This window comes from Maniola jurtina, chromosome 22 (genome assembly GCF_905333055.1).
Source record: "Maniola jurtina chromosome 22, ilManJurt1.1, whole genome shotgun sequence".
NCBI classification, from domain to species: domain Eukaryota; kingdom Metazoa; phylum Arthropoda; class Insecta; order Lepidoptera; family Nymphalidae; genus Maniola; species Maniola jurtina.
In genome coordinates this window covers 5,921,561-5,941,374 of record NC_060050.1, presented here as the reverse complement: position 1 = coordinate 5,941,374, position 19,814 = coordinate 5,921,561, and the positions used below count along the sequence as shown (strand labels likewise).

Sequence of the window (19,814 nt, the reverse complement as noted above, 5' to 3'; positions counted from 1 at the left end):
AGAGCCTGTCTAAATTGACTGTCATGTCATTGGTATAGTGCGTTTCATTGAATAGTACCTATGGCGTTATGTTGGCATCCCTGTATGTTGGGTGGTCATTGGCGCCATATTGGCATGAGAAGACGTAGATTTCGTTTATTTTCATTTCATTCATTCAGGAAAATCAAATGAAAATAAACAAAATCTGCGTTAAATATGGTGCCAATGACCACCCAACATACAGGGGTGCCAACATAACGCCATAGGTACTGTTCGATGAAACGCACTATACTGATTCTGATCGCAAATAAATTTTAGAGTATTGCGCCTTTTTCTGATCAATGTAATAAGAAAACTTAAATTTAATATAGAACTATCAAACCTCGTGATTTTAGGTGCCAGTCGTGACTCGTGATGCTATTGTTTAAATTCGTAGAACAAACTTTCAACTATGCAAATTTTAAAATTCATTCTCTATCCTTTTTTAGCAGTACTAAAACGATAAAAATGCAGATAACTCTAAATTTAGTTAAGAGAAATAATCAGAATCGATACTATGCAACTCTCTCACTATTTGCTACAATTAAAAACCGCACTTGTTGAAGCTAGTGGTATTTTTATAGTGTACCATAAATTCAGCCAAACTACAAGAATTGCTATTAGCACAGTGTTAGTCAGAATTTCCATGTTTGCTATCCGAAGAATAAACGGCTATCTTGGATCGTAATTTCTCTGATTCGAATCGGACTGAATCCGCCATCGCCCTAGTAGGTATTGATCTCCGTCCAAGTTCAAATATTTGTTGTACAAAGCTGTATCAGTTTTCTACTATAGGTACTTAATTATTTAATTGTAGTTATTTTTACATAAATGTAGATAAGAAAGACAATAAAGCCAGGAAAATATTTAATGTATTTTAAATAAAACAAAAATGTTCTTCATGGTAACATTTGGGCAGTGTTGTCGTTTAAAAATTAATATTATTACAAAATATAAGGAGGTGCTTGCCTATTTATTGTTATTTAAACTTTTTTATTAAAAAAAAACTGCTCCTTAGTGTTAACTTTTTAAGTTTAGTGTATGAATAAAATGTTGGATTTGTAACATATAATAATTTTAAGTTAATAATAACTCATGATAATCTGAATTGCTAGAACCATATTTCAGGAAGCTCAATTTTTCAAGCTCTCAAAGTATTTGCATTTATTTATACACTTTTGACTAAGGCTGCAACTAGACTGAAATTATTGTCATACCAGTATGCCTTTTGGCTGTCCAGTAAACTGTATTGAACGTTCCTATATATTTTTCTTATCTAACATTTAAAGCTTCAAAAACCTAAGCAGTGTGAATACAGAATACTTTCAGAGATATACATTAGCATGAAAAAATAAACATATTTTTGATAACAATTTCCATTTTGGATTAATTCCTGTGATAAAACTTGTATATTTATAAATTATAACAAAATAATAATATTAAACAGTATTAATATAAATAAAACATAGCCTCAACATTCCTGTATAATTCCACAATAATTTTTATAAAAATAAAAATCAATGCACACTATACTATTATTATACAATCTATACTATAGTGCATTAATAAATTAAATATTAATTACCCCATTAATATCGAATTTACTTATTATCGCTCAATTGTTAATTTTAATTATGTTAATTATAACTATTAAGTATTATTATTAGAAAATTAAGTAGTTGTGTGCGATTTTTATATATTTCAAAGGTTCTTTATTTGTGTTAATTTTAGAAATTACAGTCGTTACTTAATTCTCTATGATTTATGTCAATTATAATATATTAATTTTAGTATCATGCTTAGGATAATATTTTAATATTGTAAATAAAACTACTATTTTGTACAAATTAAAAGCGTTTTTATTTTTTAACATAATATTTTGATGGTATGAAAGGCATTTTTGCGATTTTGCACGACACATCCTTGCCACGAATGTTAACTAGTAATTCCGTGCCGACTTTCTTTAACTCTTCAAGGACATAGCCCATTGCAACGTTGCCTCCTAGAGAAGGGCTCGGGCAACCACTCGTTACCTTACCTATATTTTCTCCTTTAGTATTTTTAAGAACTGCATCTTTTCTAGCAGGCGCTCCAGACTCCATCCTAATCCCTACCCTCCTTTTAGTGACGCCTTCTTTAATTTGCCGTATTATAATATCAGCACCTGGGAAATTGGCTTCGGTGCGGCGTCTCTTGGCAACCAGCCACGTCAAAGCGGCTTCGACTGGCGTAACACCTTCATCGATATCATTCCCGTACAGGCACAACCCTGCTTCCAAGCGTAGCGAATCCCTCGCACCGAGTCCAGCTAGCTTTATATCCTGGAACTGCAATAATGCTTCTGTCACATTCTCCGCCTTGTCGGCTGGTATGGATATCTCGAAACCATCCTCTCCTGTATAGCCACATCTTGTAACACGACATTCCACATCTGCCACCAAACCTACACGCGACGTCATGAATGTTAAGTCAGAGATGGGTATATCTGTTAAAGTTTGTAAATTTTTCGCTGCTTTTGGTCCCTGGAGAGCTATTAAAGCCCTTTCGGTCACATCCCAGAACTCGACAGTAACATCTTTGCCGTTTTTACGAAATCTTTCTGAAGTTTCCTTCATGTGCTGCTTGTCGACTTCCAAACGTCCTGCATTTGAAACTACGTACAGTTGGTCTTCCTTCACTTTGCTGACAATAAGATCATCGATAATTCCAGCTTTTTCGTTCAAGAAAACCGTTAAAGAACCAGTACCAAGTGGCATTCCTTTCAAATCTACCGGACATATAGACTCGAACCAAGAAATACAGTCCTTCCCGCGAACATTGGTTTGTAGCATGTGGGATACGTCGAAAATGGATGCATCACTTCTAGTGAAGAGGTGAGATGCTGAGACGCTTAAATCGGAGTACTGCACTGGTAAGAGAAACCCAGCAAAGTCGACCAATTTACCACCATATTTCTCATGCAACTTGTATAGCGGAGTTTTCTTAACTTTTGCATCACTGTCACTTAAACTGCGAGTCTGAATATTCGTGATACTAAACCGGCACCCAAACAATCTATTTTTGGAGAAGGTAATGTTTCTGGAACACATTTTACAACACAAATGCCTGTTATTTGTGTAAAATATTACTAAATAATTACAAAATTATCAAGATGCCTATAGTGATGGGTCAAAGGTCGGGCGGTGTCTTAACTATTTACTGATAACAACAATAAGAACAACAAAATATAAAGCAACTTAAATAGGTACATTCGTAAGTACCTACCTGCTTATTTTTTACTACACTCGAAAGAAGAGCCTTTAAATGAATGTGTCCTGCCTGTGATGACGTAGGGTAGGTACTGAAACGTGGACCCTGACAGCCTTAACCAGAAGTTCTGTCGCTCAGCGTGCTATGGGGCGGGCTATGTTGGGTGTCTCTCTGAAGGGCAATCCGCAACGAGAAAATCAAAGGAGGAGAATCAAAGTAACCGACAGCTAACTTTGCAAGCGGAAGTGGCAGTAGGCAGGCAGGCGATGTCTGTCGCAGAATCGATAGCCAATGGGGCAGACGTATTTTGGAGTGGAAACCGCGTACCAGCAAGCTCAGTGTGGGACGACCTCTAATCCGCTGGACTGAAGGAAGGACCTTAAGATGGTAGAGGTTGAGGAAAGTGAAGGATCGTGTGGTGACGTGCTCTCCAGGAGGTCTATGTCCGGCAGTGGGCACAAACAGACATTGATTGACCAATAAAATATTGTGTAATGGTGATGGCTGCATCATTAAATAAATAGTAACAGTAAGGTACAAATGCCCGAGTAAACTGTGACGCAGGTTTGATTCCTGGTTAGGTCCGATTTAGAAATAACAAGTGGTAAGAAAATATATGATTAAATATACAGGGTGGTCAAAAAGTCGTGGATCAAACGCAATAGGGAGATAGAGGAGGTCATTTCCAGCAAAAAAAATTCTACAGCATGGCCAAAAGTTATAAATATTTTTGGGGTTTTTAACAAAATACCAAATTCTCTTACAATTAGACTAATTAAAAAAAAATGTGACAAAAAACAATAAAACAAACGAAGTTGTGTCATTACCAGATAATGTATCAGCACTACAAATCTTCTATTGTGGCTCTGGCTACCAAATTACAAGAGCAATTAATTTTTTCCAAAACTTTTAAAGCGTTACCAAAAATTACATGTCACTTTAAAAGCGCACTGTGAAAAAAATATGTACTACGGAAAAGTGACCCTGTATCAGAAAAACTTGCTGATTTAATGCCGATTCAAATGAGGTATAACACATTACTCTTTGTTTCGTAATTCTGGTATTATAATCGTTTTTTCATATCAAGGTGCAAAATTCAGTAGATTAGTTTAATTCAAAATAACTTTGAAGATTATCATGCTGCTAGTTAAACTGCTAGTTTTTTGTACGTTGGAATGCTAGAAACACCACTGTGCTTGTCATACTTAAAATTTGTGAAAATAACAGAAACTCTTCACTACCACCACGTGCCAGATCTACCCAGAACGCCCGTCTTGCAAGTAGTTCATCTTTTCTAGGAAACAAAAGGATAAAGAAACTATGCCTCTCTTTCACACTAATCATCGTTCCTATTTGCATTGTTGAAATAAGGAAGGATGATTATTAGTGTGAAAGAGAGGCATAGTTTCTTTATCCTTTTGTATCCTTCCTATTGCGTTTGATCCACGACTTTTTGACCACCCTGTATATCATTTGAAATAAGGGGCGTGTAGTATACTCGCGCATATCAATCGATTGCGGTGAAGCAACATTGTCTCAAGTTGGTAGGTAACTGGATGGGTAACTAATAACTGAGGATCCAAAGACCTTTTTGTGTCCTCCGTGCCTCAAAGAGCATGCTCAGCAGTTCATTCCAGTTATCTACAACATCTGATAGTAATTGTTGGGCTAAGAGTGGCAATCTCATTTAGGACTAGTAGTCTAATGTGAAGCTGGAAACCCACCGCATTAGTACCCTACCATCATGTGATTAATGGAAAAGGATCAAAACCCTCAGCAATGAGGAATACAATGCAAAAATTATTTGAAATGATAGGTAATATAAAATGAGAAACAAAAAAATTATTTGAAATGCAATAAATAAGATGCAAGTAAAGTAAAAAATTAGTTATTTATTTTCTATTCTAATCGAGCATGCAAATTAATCTAAACATTAACAATTTTCAAGTACTCTTCACAAGTTAATAATTCATTCTTTGTAGCATCCGTAATTGTAATACTGGATAGCATGATAGCAATAAAACCATCGGAATCTGGCGCTTCTCTTAAAAGTTCAGGATTTTTTACTAAGTTTTCATTGATTTCTACAAGAGTTCCTTTCATCCCACAAGGTATATTAAAGGCAGTGTTATCATTCCATTCCACTTTGCAAATTACTGAGTCTGGATACAGCGCTTGTCCACCTTTTTTCCCTTTGCCTTTCACTTGGTTACTCAAGCGATCAACTTTCCCAGTATTAAAGTTCAGAGTGTATTTATCTTTTTTCTTGAAAAAGAAATGACTTGGTGCAAGACAGAGTAAGGTAACTCTATTTGAGTGAAACATTAACATAATATCATTGTTTTCTATGCCTTTCACATTTAATATGTATCTTTTGCTAAAATATCTGTCAGTGAATGATTTATAAATGGTTGGATCTTTGAGGTCTATTGAGTTTAAAATGTCATACTCCATGGTAGAAACTTTTATAAACTAGAGAAAAAACTAGTTTTGCTGTTTTGCTCTTTCTTGGGCCAATATCCGAGCGCGAATTGCAGCGTGCTTCCTTATTGCCTCTTCATTGTTAGCTCTTTGGCGTTGAATTCGTTCTGCTTTTAAACATTTCCTCATATCTCGATCATAATCATTGCAGTAACCGATAAATTTACGAAATGGATGCTGAAACAAGACATTTTTCTTTTCAGTTTTTTCATATCTATGACTATATAAATAGAAAATCAGTGTCAATCTTTAAATTCACTTGATTGCGATTATCGTTGTACTAAGCAACAATTAAGCTATTGTAAACTAAAGCTGACTATGAAAACAAAACTTTTTTACCTCCACGTGACAGTTCTGTAATATTTTTATTAGAACATTGCATTCATCCGTATGTAAATGAGGTGCTAAATCTGTGTGCATAACGTTTTAAATTATTATCACAATAAATTCTAGAAACACAGAACAACAAAATATTATACAATTTACAATTATAACCTCAATTTTGGACTTTGGTTGACACTTGACAGCACAGACTTGACATTGACACAATACGTTCCTTAGTCTATGGCATTACGTCATGTCAGTATCATTGACTTTTTTTTCTCTCGTCTGGCTTTACAATGATTAGCCAATGTCAAGTTTGTAGTTATTTACAAGTTAGGGAAACTATTATGTAACTAACATACTTATGGCCTTCGTCTATGCCAGCGCCCGCTGACATACACGCGGCGCCCCTTTAGAGCGCTTCCCAGTCAGTTCCACCACCAATAAACACCAGCAGAACACAAAAACCGACCACTTCTAATAAAAAAACACGCCAAAAAAGCCACCACAGACGAAGTCCGTGTCATAGACTAATAAAATAAGAGCGCTTTTGCACTTGTACTTGTGCACAATTTTTTTTTCTCTCGTCTAGCTCAAAGACCTTACACTTACTAAGTTAGAAGTTAGAAGTGTAAGGTCTTTGGTCTAGCTTTACACAGATTAGCCATGTGCATAATGTTTTACATAGTAGCCAATATCCATAGATATGATAGATAAAATAAATGTCTATGCGAATATCGTGCAGTCGTTTTATTCAAAAGCTCGTTTAGTAGCCGCCTTATTGAACGATTGATGACGTCAATTACGCCCTATTGGTTTTCCGCTCCCTAGACGTGCACAATAATTTAAAAACTCATTTCCATATAAATTTAAATGCAAATGTGTCTCTCTACCAGCTTTTCATGACCCATCCAACCGCTTTTGACGGAATTTGATACAGAGTTAGCTTATATTATACTTTTTGGGACCTTAATGTCATAAGTAAAGCTACACGGACGAAATCGCGGACATTATTTATATTCAACTAAACTATAGTTTTTAATAAGTTCCAAAATTAATTTAAAGTTTTTATAAGTATGATTTTCTTAGAGTCATCGATTTGCTACAATTACCTACCTTCAGTTTGGAACTGGGATCATTCCATTTTTAACCAACTAAAAAAAGGGAGACTATTTCCTTCCTAGAAATAAAACAATGTTAACAATATTTTATTTTATATTTTAAGTATTCACATAGTGTCTCATTCTAACATTAATCAGGGTTGAGACCGCATTAAATTAATTACTTAGATCCTAGAACTCTAGGAACGCACCTCAATAAATAAATAAATAATAGTAACAACGTTTCACTAACAAACTTTAAACATAATGACTAGATTTATTAATTTTTCGTATAAAAATGGTTAATTAGGAAAATGGAAGTGTATTGCATTTTCTACGTCGACTAAAAACTCAAAAAAAAAACTTCTTGAAACAGCTAGTTTTCACCAGACACTATAACATTCACGTTTCACGTCAAAAAAAAATTGGAACAAGCGAGTGTTTAAGCAAAATAAATAATCTACTATACGATTAAACGAATGAATAAAAAATGCGGGTTCTTTTAAATAAAAAAAAATGTTAAGAGTTACGACGCCCAATTAGAAAAAGAAATGCATAATGTGCCCAAAATATTCGTCTAATCCAATTCGCTAAAATAAAAAGCGGGTGTTATTTTTTTAAACGTGGCGAGGGGCTGCTCTCAACTCTTGGGCATTCCCTGGGGGGTGGCAGTTTCAACCATCTTCTTGTACTTCCCGACCAGCTCGGGGAAGTCGTAGGCGATGGCGACGTCGAGGCGCGTGATGGGGCAGCCGCGGAAGTAGGTGCACGTCGCCGACAGCTGCTGGAACTCGTACAGCGGGTTCAGCCGGAAGAAATCCCGATAAGTTTCGGGATCAGGAAGATCGTACCTGAAATATTCACATTGATATTATAAACTAGCCGATGCCCGCGACTTACACGTACACACAAACTTTCACCTTTATATTATTACTAGCTGATGCCCGCAGCTTCGCCCGCGTGGATTGGTCAGATCCCCTGCAGCATCAGGATTGAGGAGTTGGACTCCAAATTTTTTATGAAACAATGTCGCAAAGTTCCTCTATCGATTAAAAAAGAAATGACGCAAATCGGTTCAGAAATCTCGGAGATTTCGGTGTACATAGGTAGAAAAACACAACTCCCTTTTTGAAAGTCGGTTAAAAAAGTAGCCTATTTTACGCCCTGGTCAATCCTCTACTTGCCTGTGAAAGTCCCGTCAAAATCGGTTCACCCGTTCTAAAGACTAGCCTTTTCAAACAGACAGACAGACAGACAGACAGACAGACAGACAGACAGACAGACAGACAGACAGACAGACAAAAATTTTAAAAACGTGTGATTCAGTTATGGTATCGTTCAAATAACCATATGAGCTTAATATGAGGTAGTTATTTCGAAATTACAGACAGACACTCCAATTTTATTTATTAGTATAGATTAGTGTGATGCAAAAGTATGTTTTAACCGACTTCAAAAAAAGGAGGATGTTCCTAATTCGTAGGAATCTTTTTTTCTATGTATGTATGTTTTTTTTTGTTGGAAAGGATATACTTTGCAGGTGGTCCCATGTAGTGAAGATCTGAAGAATATCTTCGGAGATGGAGAACACTCCTCACTGGATAAGAGTAAATTGCTCGCGAATAGCTTAGTAAACAGTAGGGGTTTAACTGGGCATAGCATATTATAAGTACAGTGGGGCCACTAAAAAATGTGAAATAAAAAAATTTAAAAGAAAAATAAAACCGACTTCAAAAACCAAAACACTAAAAAGTAAAAAATTATTGTTGTTTCTACACGTGTAATGTATGTATGAAGTGGGGCGAGCTTCACACTTGGATTTCTAGTTTCTTTTATCTATCTGCCTGTCTGCTACCTTTTTACGGCCCATTCGTTAAACCGATTTTGATGAAATGTAGAACATAGATAGCTTACATTTCCGAAATGGACTGCTACTTTTTTAGCCCGGAAAATCGAAGATTTTCTTTACTACGGGATTAAAAGAAAACTAAACCAATGCGGACGCACGGGTTTGAAACTAATCGAGCACAATCCGAATAAAAAGGTACTGCCTTTTTATTCGGAGTGTGCTAGCCTATGATAGCTAGCCTGTGATACACGTATAAGTTATAACTGTAGTAGAATTGATTGAAATACTCACCTGGAAATGTTGGTGAGTGTGCTGAGACCCTCATAGATGTGATAGTTCTGAGGGTTCTCAATAATAGCGTCGGCAATAACCTTCTTATTGCCGAAGATGGTTTTGTGGTTGTAGTATGTAGTTAGATAACAATCAACCATCTTAGCATGGTTTCTTACGCGGACCTGAAAACAAAGATGAAAGTTTTCATTACATTTCATTACTACTTACAAGACCGATACAAAACAAGGTACAAGATAAGGTACATTTAACTACCTCGGACATTTAACAAAATATTCGGCGTGAAAGGTCATTTCGTCAGCCTATTCTAAAAGTTTTAAAAAGGTAAAAATAAAAAACCCAAAAATTTGGTCATTTAAATTTTTCACCTAAATTTTGAGGTTATGTGAAAAAATTGTAAATACAAAAGTTGTAGATTTTTTTATTACCTACAACTTTTCCTCTCTCGTCTGGCTTTACAAAGATTAGCCAATGTCAAGTTTGTAGTTATTTGTAACAAGTTAGTTAAACTATACAAGTATGAACCCCGTCTGTGCCGGCGCTCACCGACATACGCACGGTACCCCTTTAGAGCGCTTTCCAGTCAGTTTTAACAAAAAAAAACACTGCAAAAAGGCAGAGCACGCCCGCTTCCTAACACCAACACAGACGAAGTCTACCTACAACTTTGCCATTCAATTTTTATTATTACTTATAGTTTTTCCGGAAATCGAAATAAACTGTTTTTTACCCTTAAAAACTCCACCCTCCCTCTTCCCGCACTCGGATCGCCCGTAATTTATTTTTCCTTTCATTTTTATCATATTCCCCTCCTTTTCTAATGGGTTTCATCTTACTATTATTTTTTTGGTTTCAAAAATTATCTACCCTGGTCTATTAGTACAAAATCCAATCCTACATCTACTAGTAGGTAGTTTATGCATGTTTTTTCACACATCGTAGCCCTTACCGCAAATCTCCTAGCGCTGGAGATCTTGTTCTCAATACGCCGGTCGATGGCCTGCCTCAGGTCGCGCAGCAGTTCTCGCTCCTGGGCCTGCAGCAGGCGGACGGGCGCGCCCGGCTCGTACGGCAGAGACCATAGCGACACCGTGTACATCACCGGTGGCTGCGGGGAGCTCATCAATGGCGATATGTTCCAGATCAACGCGCTTTGGACACGCATCAACTCCTCAGGCTTCACTGAGTCCGCTTTGTTCAGCACGATGCGAGTCTGTTACACAAATTCATCATCATCATCAATTCATCGTCAGCTCACGACAAAGCGCGGGTCTCATCAGAATGAGAACAGTGTGCCCATAGCCCACCGCGTGGCCAATTGCGTACTGGCAACGTCACACACCTTTGAAAACATTATATTGAGAACTCTCAGGCATGCAGGTTCCGTCATGATATTTTTTATTCACCTTAAGCAAGTGATACTAAATTGTTTTAAAAGCACATAACACCGAAAAGCTAGAGGTAACTTATATTACTCTCGGACTAGGACTCACCGCTTATAAAAACGTAAGTATTTTAATACTAGCTGATGCTCGCGACTTCGTCCGCGTGGGTTTACATTTTTCGAAATCCCGCGGGAACTCTTTGATTTTCCGGGATAAAAAGTAGCCTATGTGTTAATCCAGGGTATAATCAACCTTTATTCCAAATCCGTTCAGCCGTTTTTGCTTGATTGATTAACAAACATCTAAACATCCAAACATCCACACTTTCACATTTATAATATTAATATTATTATAGGATTAGGGTTATCCTGCTAGTTGGTTATTTTGTCCACTAGTTACTTACTGCCAAACAATCATTATTTAATGGATGGAGTGTAAAATGATATTTGTATAAAAACCTGAGATTCTCTGCCTTTGAGCTGGTCGAGGATAGCCTCTGTTTCAGGTCCAACGTCAAGTTTTGAGGGATCGTAAACAAGGAATATGATGTCAGCGCGATCTATGAACCACTGACAAGCGTCGTTGAATGGGAACACTCGAGATACTTGTTTCCTGACTTCCAGTATTCCAGGGATTTCAACAATGTTCACCTATAAAGTAATACAAAAAATATCGTTATATTTCACTAGCGACCGTTCGCGGCTTCGTTCAGAGAAAATTTAAATCTTCATAATTCGCTATCCGGTGGGAATTTCAAAAATCCAGTTTTATATTTTCTTCTCAACATTATAAAGGGAACTTCTATGAGAAATTTCAGCTTTCAAAATCCACGGGCTGACTATTGATTAGTCAGTCCGTGAGTGAGACAGGACTTAATATATTTAGGCAGTAGATCAAATATTTTGCTAATTCCCTTTTCCATGAAAAAAAATTACCTTTTCTAGTAATTTACTGGGATACCTAAGTCCCCTAAGACGCTCCTCTAAACCTTGTCCGAATTTCTGTAGCCCCGAAAAAGTCCAGTCAGCTGCTAATTGTGTACCGTCCAATACTTGTGGGTCTTTGCCGTACATTAAAATATTAAAGTAAGCAGGAGATGGTTCAGCACCTGTAAAATTTTATCGATTAATTAATTTATATAAATTATTTTAAGGAATAAAATGTTTTTCGTTCCTCAAAATCCTTACCTGTTCTCAAGGACCATTCTGTGAACTCTAGTCCAGTCAAATAGTTTAAAATAGAAGATTTACCACCACTCCATGGTCCCATAAACAGTACTAAGGGTTTTGAAAATATTTCAGGATCACCAAAGTGTCTATTACTCAGGTCTCTATATTTATAAAGAACTTCCAATGGCTTTATGGAGTTCTCGTAAAGCCTTTTCAAATCCCTGAGAACGATATCAGCAGATTTTTCAATGATTAATTCTGCCTCGCTTGCGTCTTCATCTAATCTCAAGATTTGGATAATGTGGTCACGAGATCTGAGATTTTCAGGAATCTCTAACGTCTGAAATCAAAATTTTAAGTTAGCCTTTCTTATTAACGAACAACTATTGAACACCGGGGGGTTTCGCTGTCGTGAGAATTTGAAGAAATCCAGTCTTATTCCTTGTTTATATTATAAAGAGAATTTCAGTGTAAAATTTCAGCTTTCTAGGTCAAGGGTTGGGCTGGGCGTTGTTATGAGTCAATCAGTGAGTTACGACTTTTCTTTTTAATACTATAATATTCAGATAATCTTGGTACTTTTGGTGACTGCAAGTAGTCATAATATAAGGTATTTTATACTAGGTATGCTAGGTAATATTATAAAGAGTAAAGTTTGTAAGTTTTTTTGTTGGAAGTAATCTCTGGAACTATTAAACCGATTTCGAAAATTCTTTCACCAGTAGAAAGCTTCATTATTCCTGAGTGACATAGGCTGTATCTATTTTTTTTCAAATAGAGATGCCTACGAAAATTGTAATAAATTACCCGTGCAAAGCTGGGGCAAGTCGCTTATTTTTTCATAAAGGCATACTTTATCTAAGGATAGAGGCAATAAAAAAATTTACTATCCGTAAAACTAACTTACTAAAAGTAAATCTTCTTCTGGGGCACCTTCTTCGCTTTCTTCACCCTCTTCAGAACCAGTTTCTTCAGATTTTTCTGAATCTTCTTCGCTAGCTTCTTTTACCTCATCTTCTGAGCTAGTTTCCTCAGTACCTTCTTTTTCCTCTGATTTGTCTTCAGCAGTGTCACCTTCAACAGATTCGTCCTTCTCTGCCGACTCTTCTTTCTCCTCATCGGATTTTTCCTCTCCTTCTTTTACAGATTCTTCAGATTCTTCAGTGTCTTTTTCTTCTTGGGAGTCGCTTGTTTGTTCTGATACTCCCTCTACTTCATCAGATTCAGCCTTTTCTTGAGATCCATCGTCTTCTTCTGTTTTAGTGTCTTCGTCACTTTCGCCTTCAGCTTTGGCTTCATCAGCTTCTTCTGATGCATCGGTAGCTTCCTCAGATTGATCCGCATCGGTTACTGCTCCAGATTCCGCAGTATCACCGTCTTGTTCTTCCGATTCCTTTCCTTCTTGACTCTCGGCTCCATCTTCACTAGAGTCCTCTTTAGTTTGTTCATCTTCTTGACTGTCTTGAACTTCTTCTTGGCTGTCTTGTCCATCTTCTTTGCTATCTTCGGAATCTTCCTTACTAGCCTCGTCAGCTACCTCGCCACTCTCTAGAAAATATTCAGAAACATATTTTTACTGAAAAAATGGGCCGAATTGAAAACCACCTACTTTTAAGAAGTCGGTTAAAAAGAAACACACATTACAACCATTATTAACTAAGTAAACGTTTTTTTACTTGGCAAAGTATAGTTGAAATAAATCGAGTAAATGTAAATCTAGAAATGTTATTAAAATACCTTTTTCGGTTTCTTGTTCGTCAGCAGATGCATCCTCCTTGCTGTCTCCATCATCTTCTTTGCTGTCATCCGCTTGGTTCTCAGCACTCTCTTCTGTTGTCGCGTCTTCCTTAGATTCAGCGTCGGCAGGGCTTCCATCGTCTTCATAGGATACCTGAGACATATATGGTTCATCCGCAACCTCTACTGACGGCGCATCTTCTTGACTATCTGCGCCCTCTGTGCTGTCCGCGTCTGCCGTCGCCCCTTCTTCTGCTGAAGTTTCTTCTTTCGTATCGACATCTACTCTAGCTTCACTTGATTCGTTTCTTTCTGTAGATTCTGAAACGCAAAACTAATATATTTTATGAACTAATTATTAATATTTATTAGAGAAAGAGAGAAAAAGAGAGAGCAGTGGTGAAGTATCCTTAATGAATTTTAAACAAACGGTAGTTTATAGTATAGAGTAGGTATAATACAAACATTTTGTACCTGTTTCTGAGTCTCCCGATTCGAGTTCTTTAAGTGCTTTTTCGATATATGGACGGCATTGTGACTCGGATGGAATGTCGTCATCGGCTGAAAATAATATAGCTATTATGTTATAAGTCTCGTCTTTGTTATAATTACCTACTGATATAATATGGTTATTTACAGTTAAATCCTATATCTAGACCTATTTTCAAATTCGCAAAGATGCAAGAGTGTCAAGGACATCACCATTTTTAACGATGCTCAAGGGCTAGGGGTCATGCGTTCGTCAGCCGATACATAACCAGGTCAGGAGGTAGCGCGCCGTGTTCCGGGTGCGCTTCTGAGACGGAGCTGGTAGCAGCCAGCCTAGCGATGGGACCCGTCCGCTTGGCGGCGGGTCAAGTCCTGGCGGGAGTGCGGTGAATACTACATTAGTGATACCCGCGCAACCGCCAGTCCGTTGAGGAACAAACACAGGTTTTAGTGGGTGCAAGCCCCACATAACCCCTCCGTTTCCCCTGACGGAAGGGTATGCGTTAGGCATTTCCTGTGTATAAAAAAAAAAAAAAAAAAGGGCTAGGGGTCATAATTGATCTAAATATAAAGATTTCTGTTTATTTGTAAACAATCAAAATAACGTTATTTCACGATTGGATGCACGCAGAGAATTTAATAATATGATATTTTATTTGGAAGGCGTTAGAGGCCATCAAATGATCTGAATCGGACTATGGTGTAAGTACTAAGTAACCCCAGACTAGCTTTTTAGGGTTCTGTACCCAAAGGATAAAAACGCTCTGTTAATGTCGGTCTGCCGTCTGTCCGCGTGTCACAGATCTATAGCTCGTAGACGAAATGAGTTAGGCACAAACCTGCAATTTAGATAGTTAGTGTAGAACGGTGACCCAAAACCTAACATTAAAAAAGGAGCCGGAAAAAAATTACTTACGTAACCTATCATGTGGGGTATCATTTGATTAGAGCTTATTGAGTAGAGTACGAAAATATGTTTTTTTTTTTTTTTTATCTATACTAATATCATAAAGAGGAAACCTTTGTATTTTTGTATGTTTGTATTGAATAGGCTCAAAAACTACTGGACCGATTTCAAAATTTCTTTTACCATTACTTAGAGGGATTCTTCCGAATCCGTATAGGCTATATTTTATCCCGGAAAATAGAAAAAATAAATGTCCACAACTGCGAAGCCGGTGCGGGTCGCTAGTCTTAAATATAAGGAAAGGGGGGCGATCAAAGTTGTCGGTTTTTCAGACCATTTTTGTGACGGGGGCTCTCACTTCAAAAACTAGACTACCTAGTTAAGAACACGAGATTCCGGTATTTATGAACCATATATGATATACTATATTTAAACAACAAATAGGTACTGAAAAAACTTTTAACAAGAAAAACACTCCAAAAAGACAGAGCACGCGCGCCAGTTATCAAAAGCGCCTATCAGTTATTAATAGTCGCCTAACTAATTTGTTATATAGTCGTCTATCCAAAGCAAAGGGGTCTGCCAACGACGCGCGACTCTACGCTTTCCGATGCAAGTTCACAATTCTAGCATCTTGGAGTTGGGACCCCAAAGTCTATCGGTTTTTCGAACTTTGTGCTCAATGCCCATTAATACCTCGCAATCCATTGAGCTTTGTCGGTTATTCTGGTTCACCTAAGGATCTCCTCATTTCTGATTTGATCACTAGAAACTCCAAGCACAACTCCATCGCCCGCGAAAATCAATAGGTCACATTAGTCGGGATAAATATTCGCTTTCGCTGGAAATAGTTGAATAACAAAACAAAGCCTCGATAGCTCAACGGTTGAGGAGCGGACTGAATTCCAAAAGGTCGGCGGTTCAAACCCCACTCGTTGCACTATTGTCGTACCCATTTCTGGCACAAGCTTTACGCTTAATTGGAAGGGAAAGGCGAGTATTAGTCATGATTAGCATGGCTAATATTGTTTTTGTAAAAAAAGATGCAGAAATCTAAACCTGTTACATGCATTAGCTCGATAAACATCAAGCAAGTTATTTTTAACAAAAAGATTCAGTGTGACATTCAGAATTAATGGGTATAATGTATTTTGGACGTTTGCAACTAGAAAACAATACATTTAAAAGTGTTCCTACCTACCTACTTATTGGGTACATAAATAAAATAAAATTTTATATTTTTACATAATATAAGCCAACATACCTAGGTATTTATTTCAAATTGTGGTAGACCGAAAGTGTTTTTCCACATTTGTTTTTCGTTCCGTACCTCAAAAGGAAAAACAGAACCCTTATAGGATCACTTTGTTGTTCTCTGTCTGTCTGTCTGTCCGTCCGTCCGCCCGTTCGTCGAGTATGTCAAGAAAATCTATAGAGTACTTCCTGTTGACCTAGACTCATGAAATTTGGCAGGTAGGTAGGTTTTATAGCACAAGTAAGGAAATAAATCCGAAAACCGTGAATTTATGGTGGTGACATCATTAAAAAAAATTAAAATGTGTTTCAATTTTCAAATTAAGATAACTATACCAAGTGGGGTATCATATGAAAGGGCTTTACCTGTATATTCTAAAACAGATTTTTATTTATATTTATACATAATAGTTATTGATTTATCATGCAAAATGTCCGAAAAATTACCCGGGTACGGAACCCTCAGTGCACGTGTCTGGCTCGCACTTGGCCGGTTTTTTATAGTGGTCCTTAATAGGATCCGGTCCCTATTGGGTGCAAGTAGCTTCTTATAAATGCTCAAGTACGAGTATCTGTCTGTCAGTCTGGCTACAACGTTTTCACGGCGCATCCAAAGGTATCTAACGTACGACGGACATAGGCTAGTTTTTGTCCCGGAAAATCAAAGAGTTTCCACGGAATTTTTAAAAACCTAAACAAGAGTGAATATGCACCTTCTAGGTAAACGCGTCCCATCTTAGACCACATCATCACTTTCCATCAGGTGTGATTGTGGTTAAGCGCTTGCCTATAGTGAATAAAAAATATGTAAAAAAAACAACGTGGGCAAGGTCGCGAAGTATTATCTACCGTCTACCATTTACAAAGCCGTTACTTTAAATAATTTTATTGCATAGAATTCAATTGTAATTTGTAATCTAAGTATTATGTACATTAACACTGATATAACATTTAGTTTGTAATGTAGATAGTGGTAATGTAAACAATGCCTAGGTCGTGCAAGCTATTTTAGATTTACGATATTTGTTATAGCTTTCTTCTTGCAAACCGTTTGACCTAAATGATTGGCCTTCACACATTCCTCGGTGTAATCTTTCTTGCTACCTACAGATGATCTATATCATTGATTCATCACTGAAAATGCTTCGCTATGAAGGAAATTCCCGCTTTATGAAAAAACTTACTACAAACTTGCCCCGGCATTGCACGGAAAACCCCTCTCTATTGGGGAAATTTTGGATAAACGTCTTTGTCTTATTTTTTTTAAATAAGCACTTACAGGCTGGCTTTGAATATAATAAGAAGCCATCCTACTTCTTAGTGATATTTTATTAATCGTAGGTAAATTATAATAGGTACCTAAGTAGGTACTTAAGTACTACTAAGTATAGGTACTTAAAAGAATCGATGCTTGTTAGCTACAGATAAAAGTAAATACCTACCGGTCAAGTGCGAGTCGGACTCGCACAGGAAGGATTCCGTACCATTGTACAAGAAATACCTAACACTTTTTACCCGACTGCGTTCAAGCCAAAAGGAAGGGTTATGATTTTAGCAGTCTATGTATGTATGTTTGTATCCAGATTCTATGTGTTCCACCGTAGCGCCCACTGGGCCGATTTTGATGAATGAGGTGTCCATTGATTCGTTGTATAGGTCCAGGAGGCTATATTTTTATACGAAAAAAATTGACCTAACGGATGTTACATCGAAAAAGTGGGGAGTTTTTAAATTTTTTTTTTGCTATTATATCGAGTGAGATGACAAATGAAAGAGGAGAAAATTCTATTCTTACCAAGCGACAGAAATACAATTTGCTATAAGATTCAGTGTATATTAAGAGGATCGTAGTCGGGTTTTAGTTATCAACTTTATTTACAACTTTATTAAATGGGTTTTGGCTTTTGATACAATATAGGGTTCTCAGAAACTTTTGGTAGGTAGGTTTACCGACCTAGGTCAGGTAGACCTACTTATTAGATGTAGGTCAGAAGTTATGTAAAAGTTATGATGTGACCTATTTCCGTGTCTCACTTTTATAATGTCGTCATGATCCTATCGTTTTTCACAAGATGGCGACGCATAACGACAAACCCCTGTATTTCTATTTGCGTAGCTGTGCCGCGGCACGTCTAGCGCCGCCCTGCTCGCTCCAAGCTCTGATTAAACACGATGAGTGATAATTAAATCATAATAACCTTGTAGTTTAAATACTCTCCTAAGGTTATAGCCAAAAATAGCGCACAAACGCTCTTTTTACATAATTTCAGCGCAAGTTACACCGAAAATAGCAACGATGTAGTGACGCAGAGCGTGCGCAGCCGCCCTCGCCGCGCCGCGCGACTCCACTCACCTCTCGCCGCGAGCGCGAGCGCCGACACGGCACACAGCATGCACAACATAAACCTCCATAACTTTAATCTCTCGGTCCACATTTTGTACGGTTCCGCCCTCTACAGCGGGCCACCACTCATTTGCACCACACTCGCGCACCCCGATCGGTCGATCTATGGACGCGAATCACTAACTACACTGAAAACAGACTTCACTGAATGCGAAATGCATTCCCGCGGGAATGCAGCTCGCCAACGCCGCCTTTAAACTGCGGTTCGAAAGTTAACGCCGTATCTATGAAATAACTGAATCGTTTATTCGTAGGGATCGTTAAATTTAACCGCAATTTAAATGGTCGCGATGTCACTCGCGGGACGCCTGGTGACGCGGGGAGGGACGTCGAGCGTACTCTATTTCCGGAGACAGCACAGCATCGCTGGTCGGAGGGGTACTGGCGCGCGAGCGCGAGCACGCCGCGGGGCTCCCCGCGCGACGAGCTTTCGGATTCAGCGCGAGCGCGTGCCAAGCGCAGGGCGGGCGGGGTTCCATACGCACGAAGCACTTTACGCTACTACCACGGTGCGTATGAGCTTTCCAGCAAAGCACCATCGAACATTGACAACTTATAGCTGTAGGTATATCATTAGATATTCAACAGAAGACCCACTTGTCAAATGACCGATTTGCGCTGCGTGGTTTTTAAGTTGAAAGATACCACACATATAACGAACTCATAGGTGCTTGATATTATAATTACAGACAGACATGCCTATTCAATAATCAAGAAACACTGCAATATTTGAACTCATAACCCAATACAGATCGTTTTAACCACTGAGTCATCATGGTACCTATTGCTTAGGGTTCCGTACCAGAAAAGAAAAAAAGCAACCAGCAAAGGAAAGTATAAGATCACTTCGTTGTCTGTCATGTCTGTCAAGACCCGTCAAGGGAATCAAAACCTATTAGGGTACTTCTTGTTGGCATAAAATCATGAAAGGCAGGTGGCAGCAATGTCTTATAGCAGCTCAAGTAAAGAGGAAAATCCGAAAACCGTGAAGTTACATCACAAAAAAAATTAATTGTTATTTCTTGTACGGAACCCTTCGTGTGAGTTCGAATTATGTAGTAAGTATAAGTATAAGAGGTCGTAGTTTTAATATTTTAAGTCAGTTTTTCTGTTGGAGTAACAAATAAGTACTAAACACTAGCCAGACTAGTTAAGTC

At 37.8% G+C, this 19,814-nt stretch overlaps 3 protein-coding genes across 7 annotated transcripts; all 3 read right to left on the bottom strand.

Annotated features, from left to right (window-relative positions):
• Positions 1-255: 255 nt before the first annotated feature.
• On the bottom strand, positions 256-3,827 carry LOC123876624 (aminomethyltransferase, mitochondrial). Its single transcript, XM_045922915.1, has one exon. It carries the CDS (start codon positions 3,105-3,107, stop codon positions 1,878-1,880), a length of 1,230 nt encoding a protein of 409 aa, XP_045778871.1. The 5' UTR covers positions 3,108-3,827; the 3' UTR covers positions 256-1,877.
• A 1,317-nt stretch (positions 3,828-5,144) lies between these two features.
• On the bottom strand, positions 5,145-5,870 carry LOC123876639 (protein Abitram). Its single transcript, XM_045922936.1, has one exon. It carries the CDS (start codon positions 5,719-5,721, stop codon positions 5,194-5,196), a length of 528 nt encoding a protein of 175 aa, XP_045778892.1. The 5' UTR covers positions 5,722-5,870; the 3' UTR covers positions 5,145-5,193.
• A 1,399-nt stretch (positions 5,871-7,269) lies between these two features.
• On the bottom strand, positions 7,270-19,085 carry LOC123876615 (sarcalumenin). 5 transcript variants are annotated; one of them, XM_045922892.1, is made up of 11 exons: positions 18,997-19,085; positions 18,607-18,785; positions 14,078-14,164; positions 13,604-13,924; positions 12,774-13,414; positions 11,885-12,206; positions 11,633-11,805; positions 11,156-11,347; positions 10,262-10,525; positions 9,313-9,476; positions 7,270-8,023 (listed from the first exon to the last, which is right to left on the bottom strand). In XM_045922892.1, exons 2-11 carry the CDS (start codon positions 18,686-18,688, stop codon positions 7,813-7,815), a joined length of 2,457 nt encoding a protein of 818 aa, XP_045778848.1. In that variant the 5' UTR covers positions 18,689-18,785; positions 18,997-19,085; the 3' UTR covers positions 7,270-7,812. The 5 variants fall into 5 exon arrangements, with proteins under 5 accessions (XP_045778848.1, XP_045778853.1, XP_045778851.1 ...); XM_045922897.1 differs by having other exon boundaries at positions 18,607-18,760; positions 18,997-19,058; XM_045922895.1 differs by having other exon boundaries at positions 18,607-18,780; positions 18,997-19,046.
• Positions 19,086-19,814: the final 729 nt, after the last annotated feature.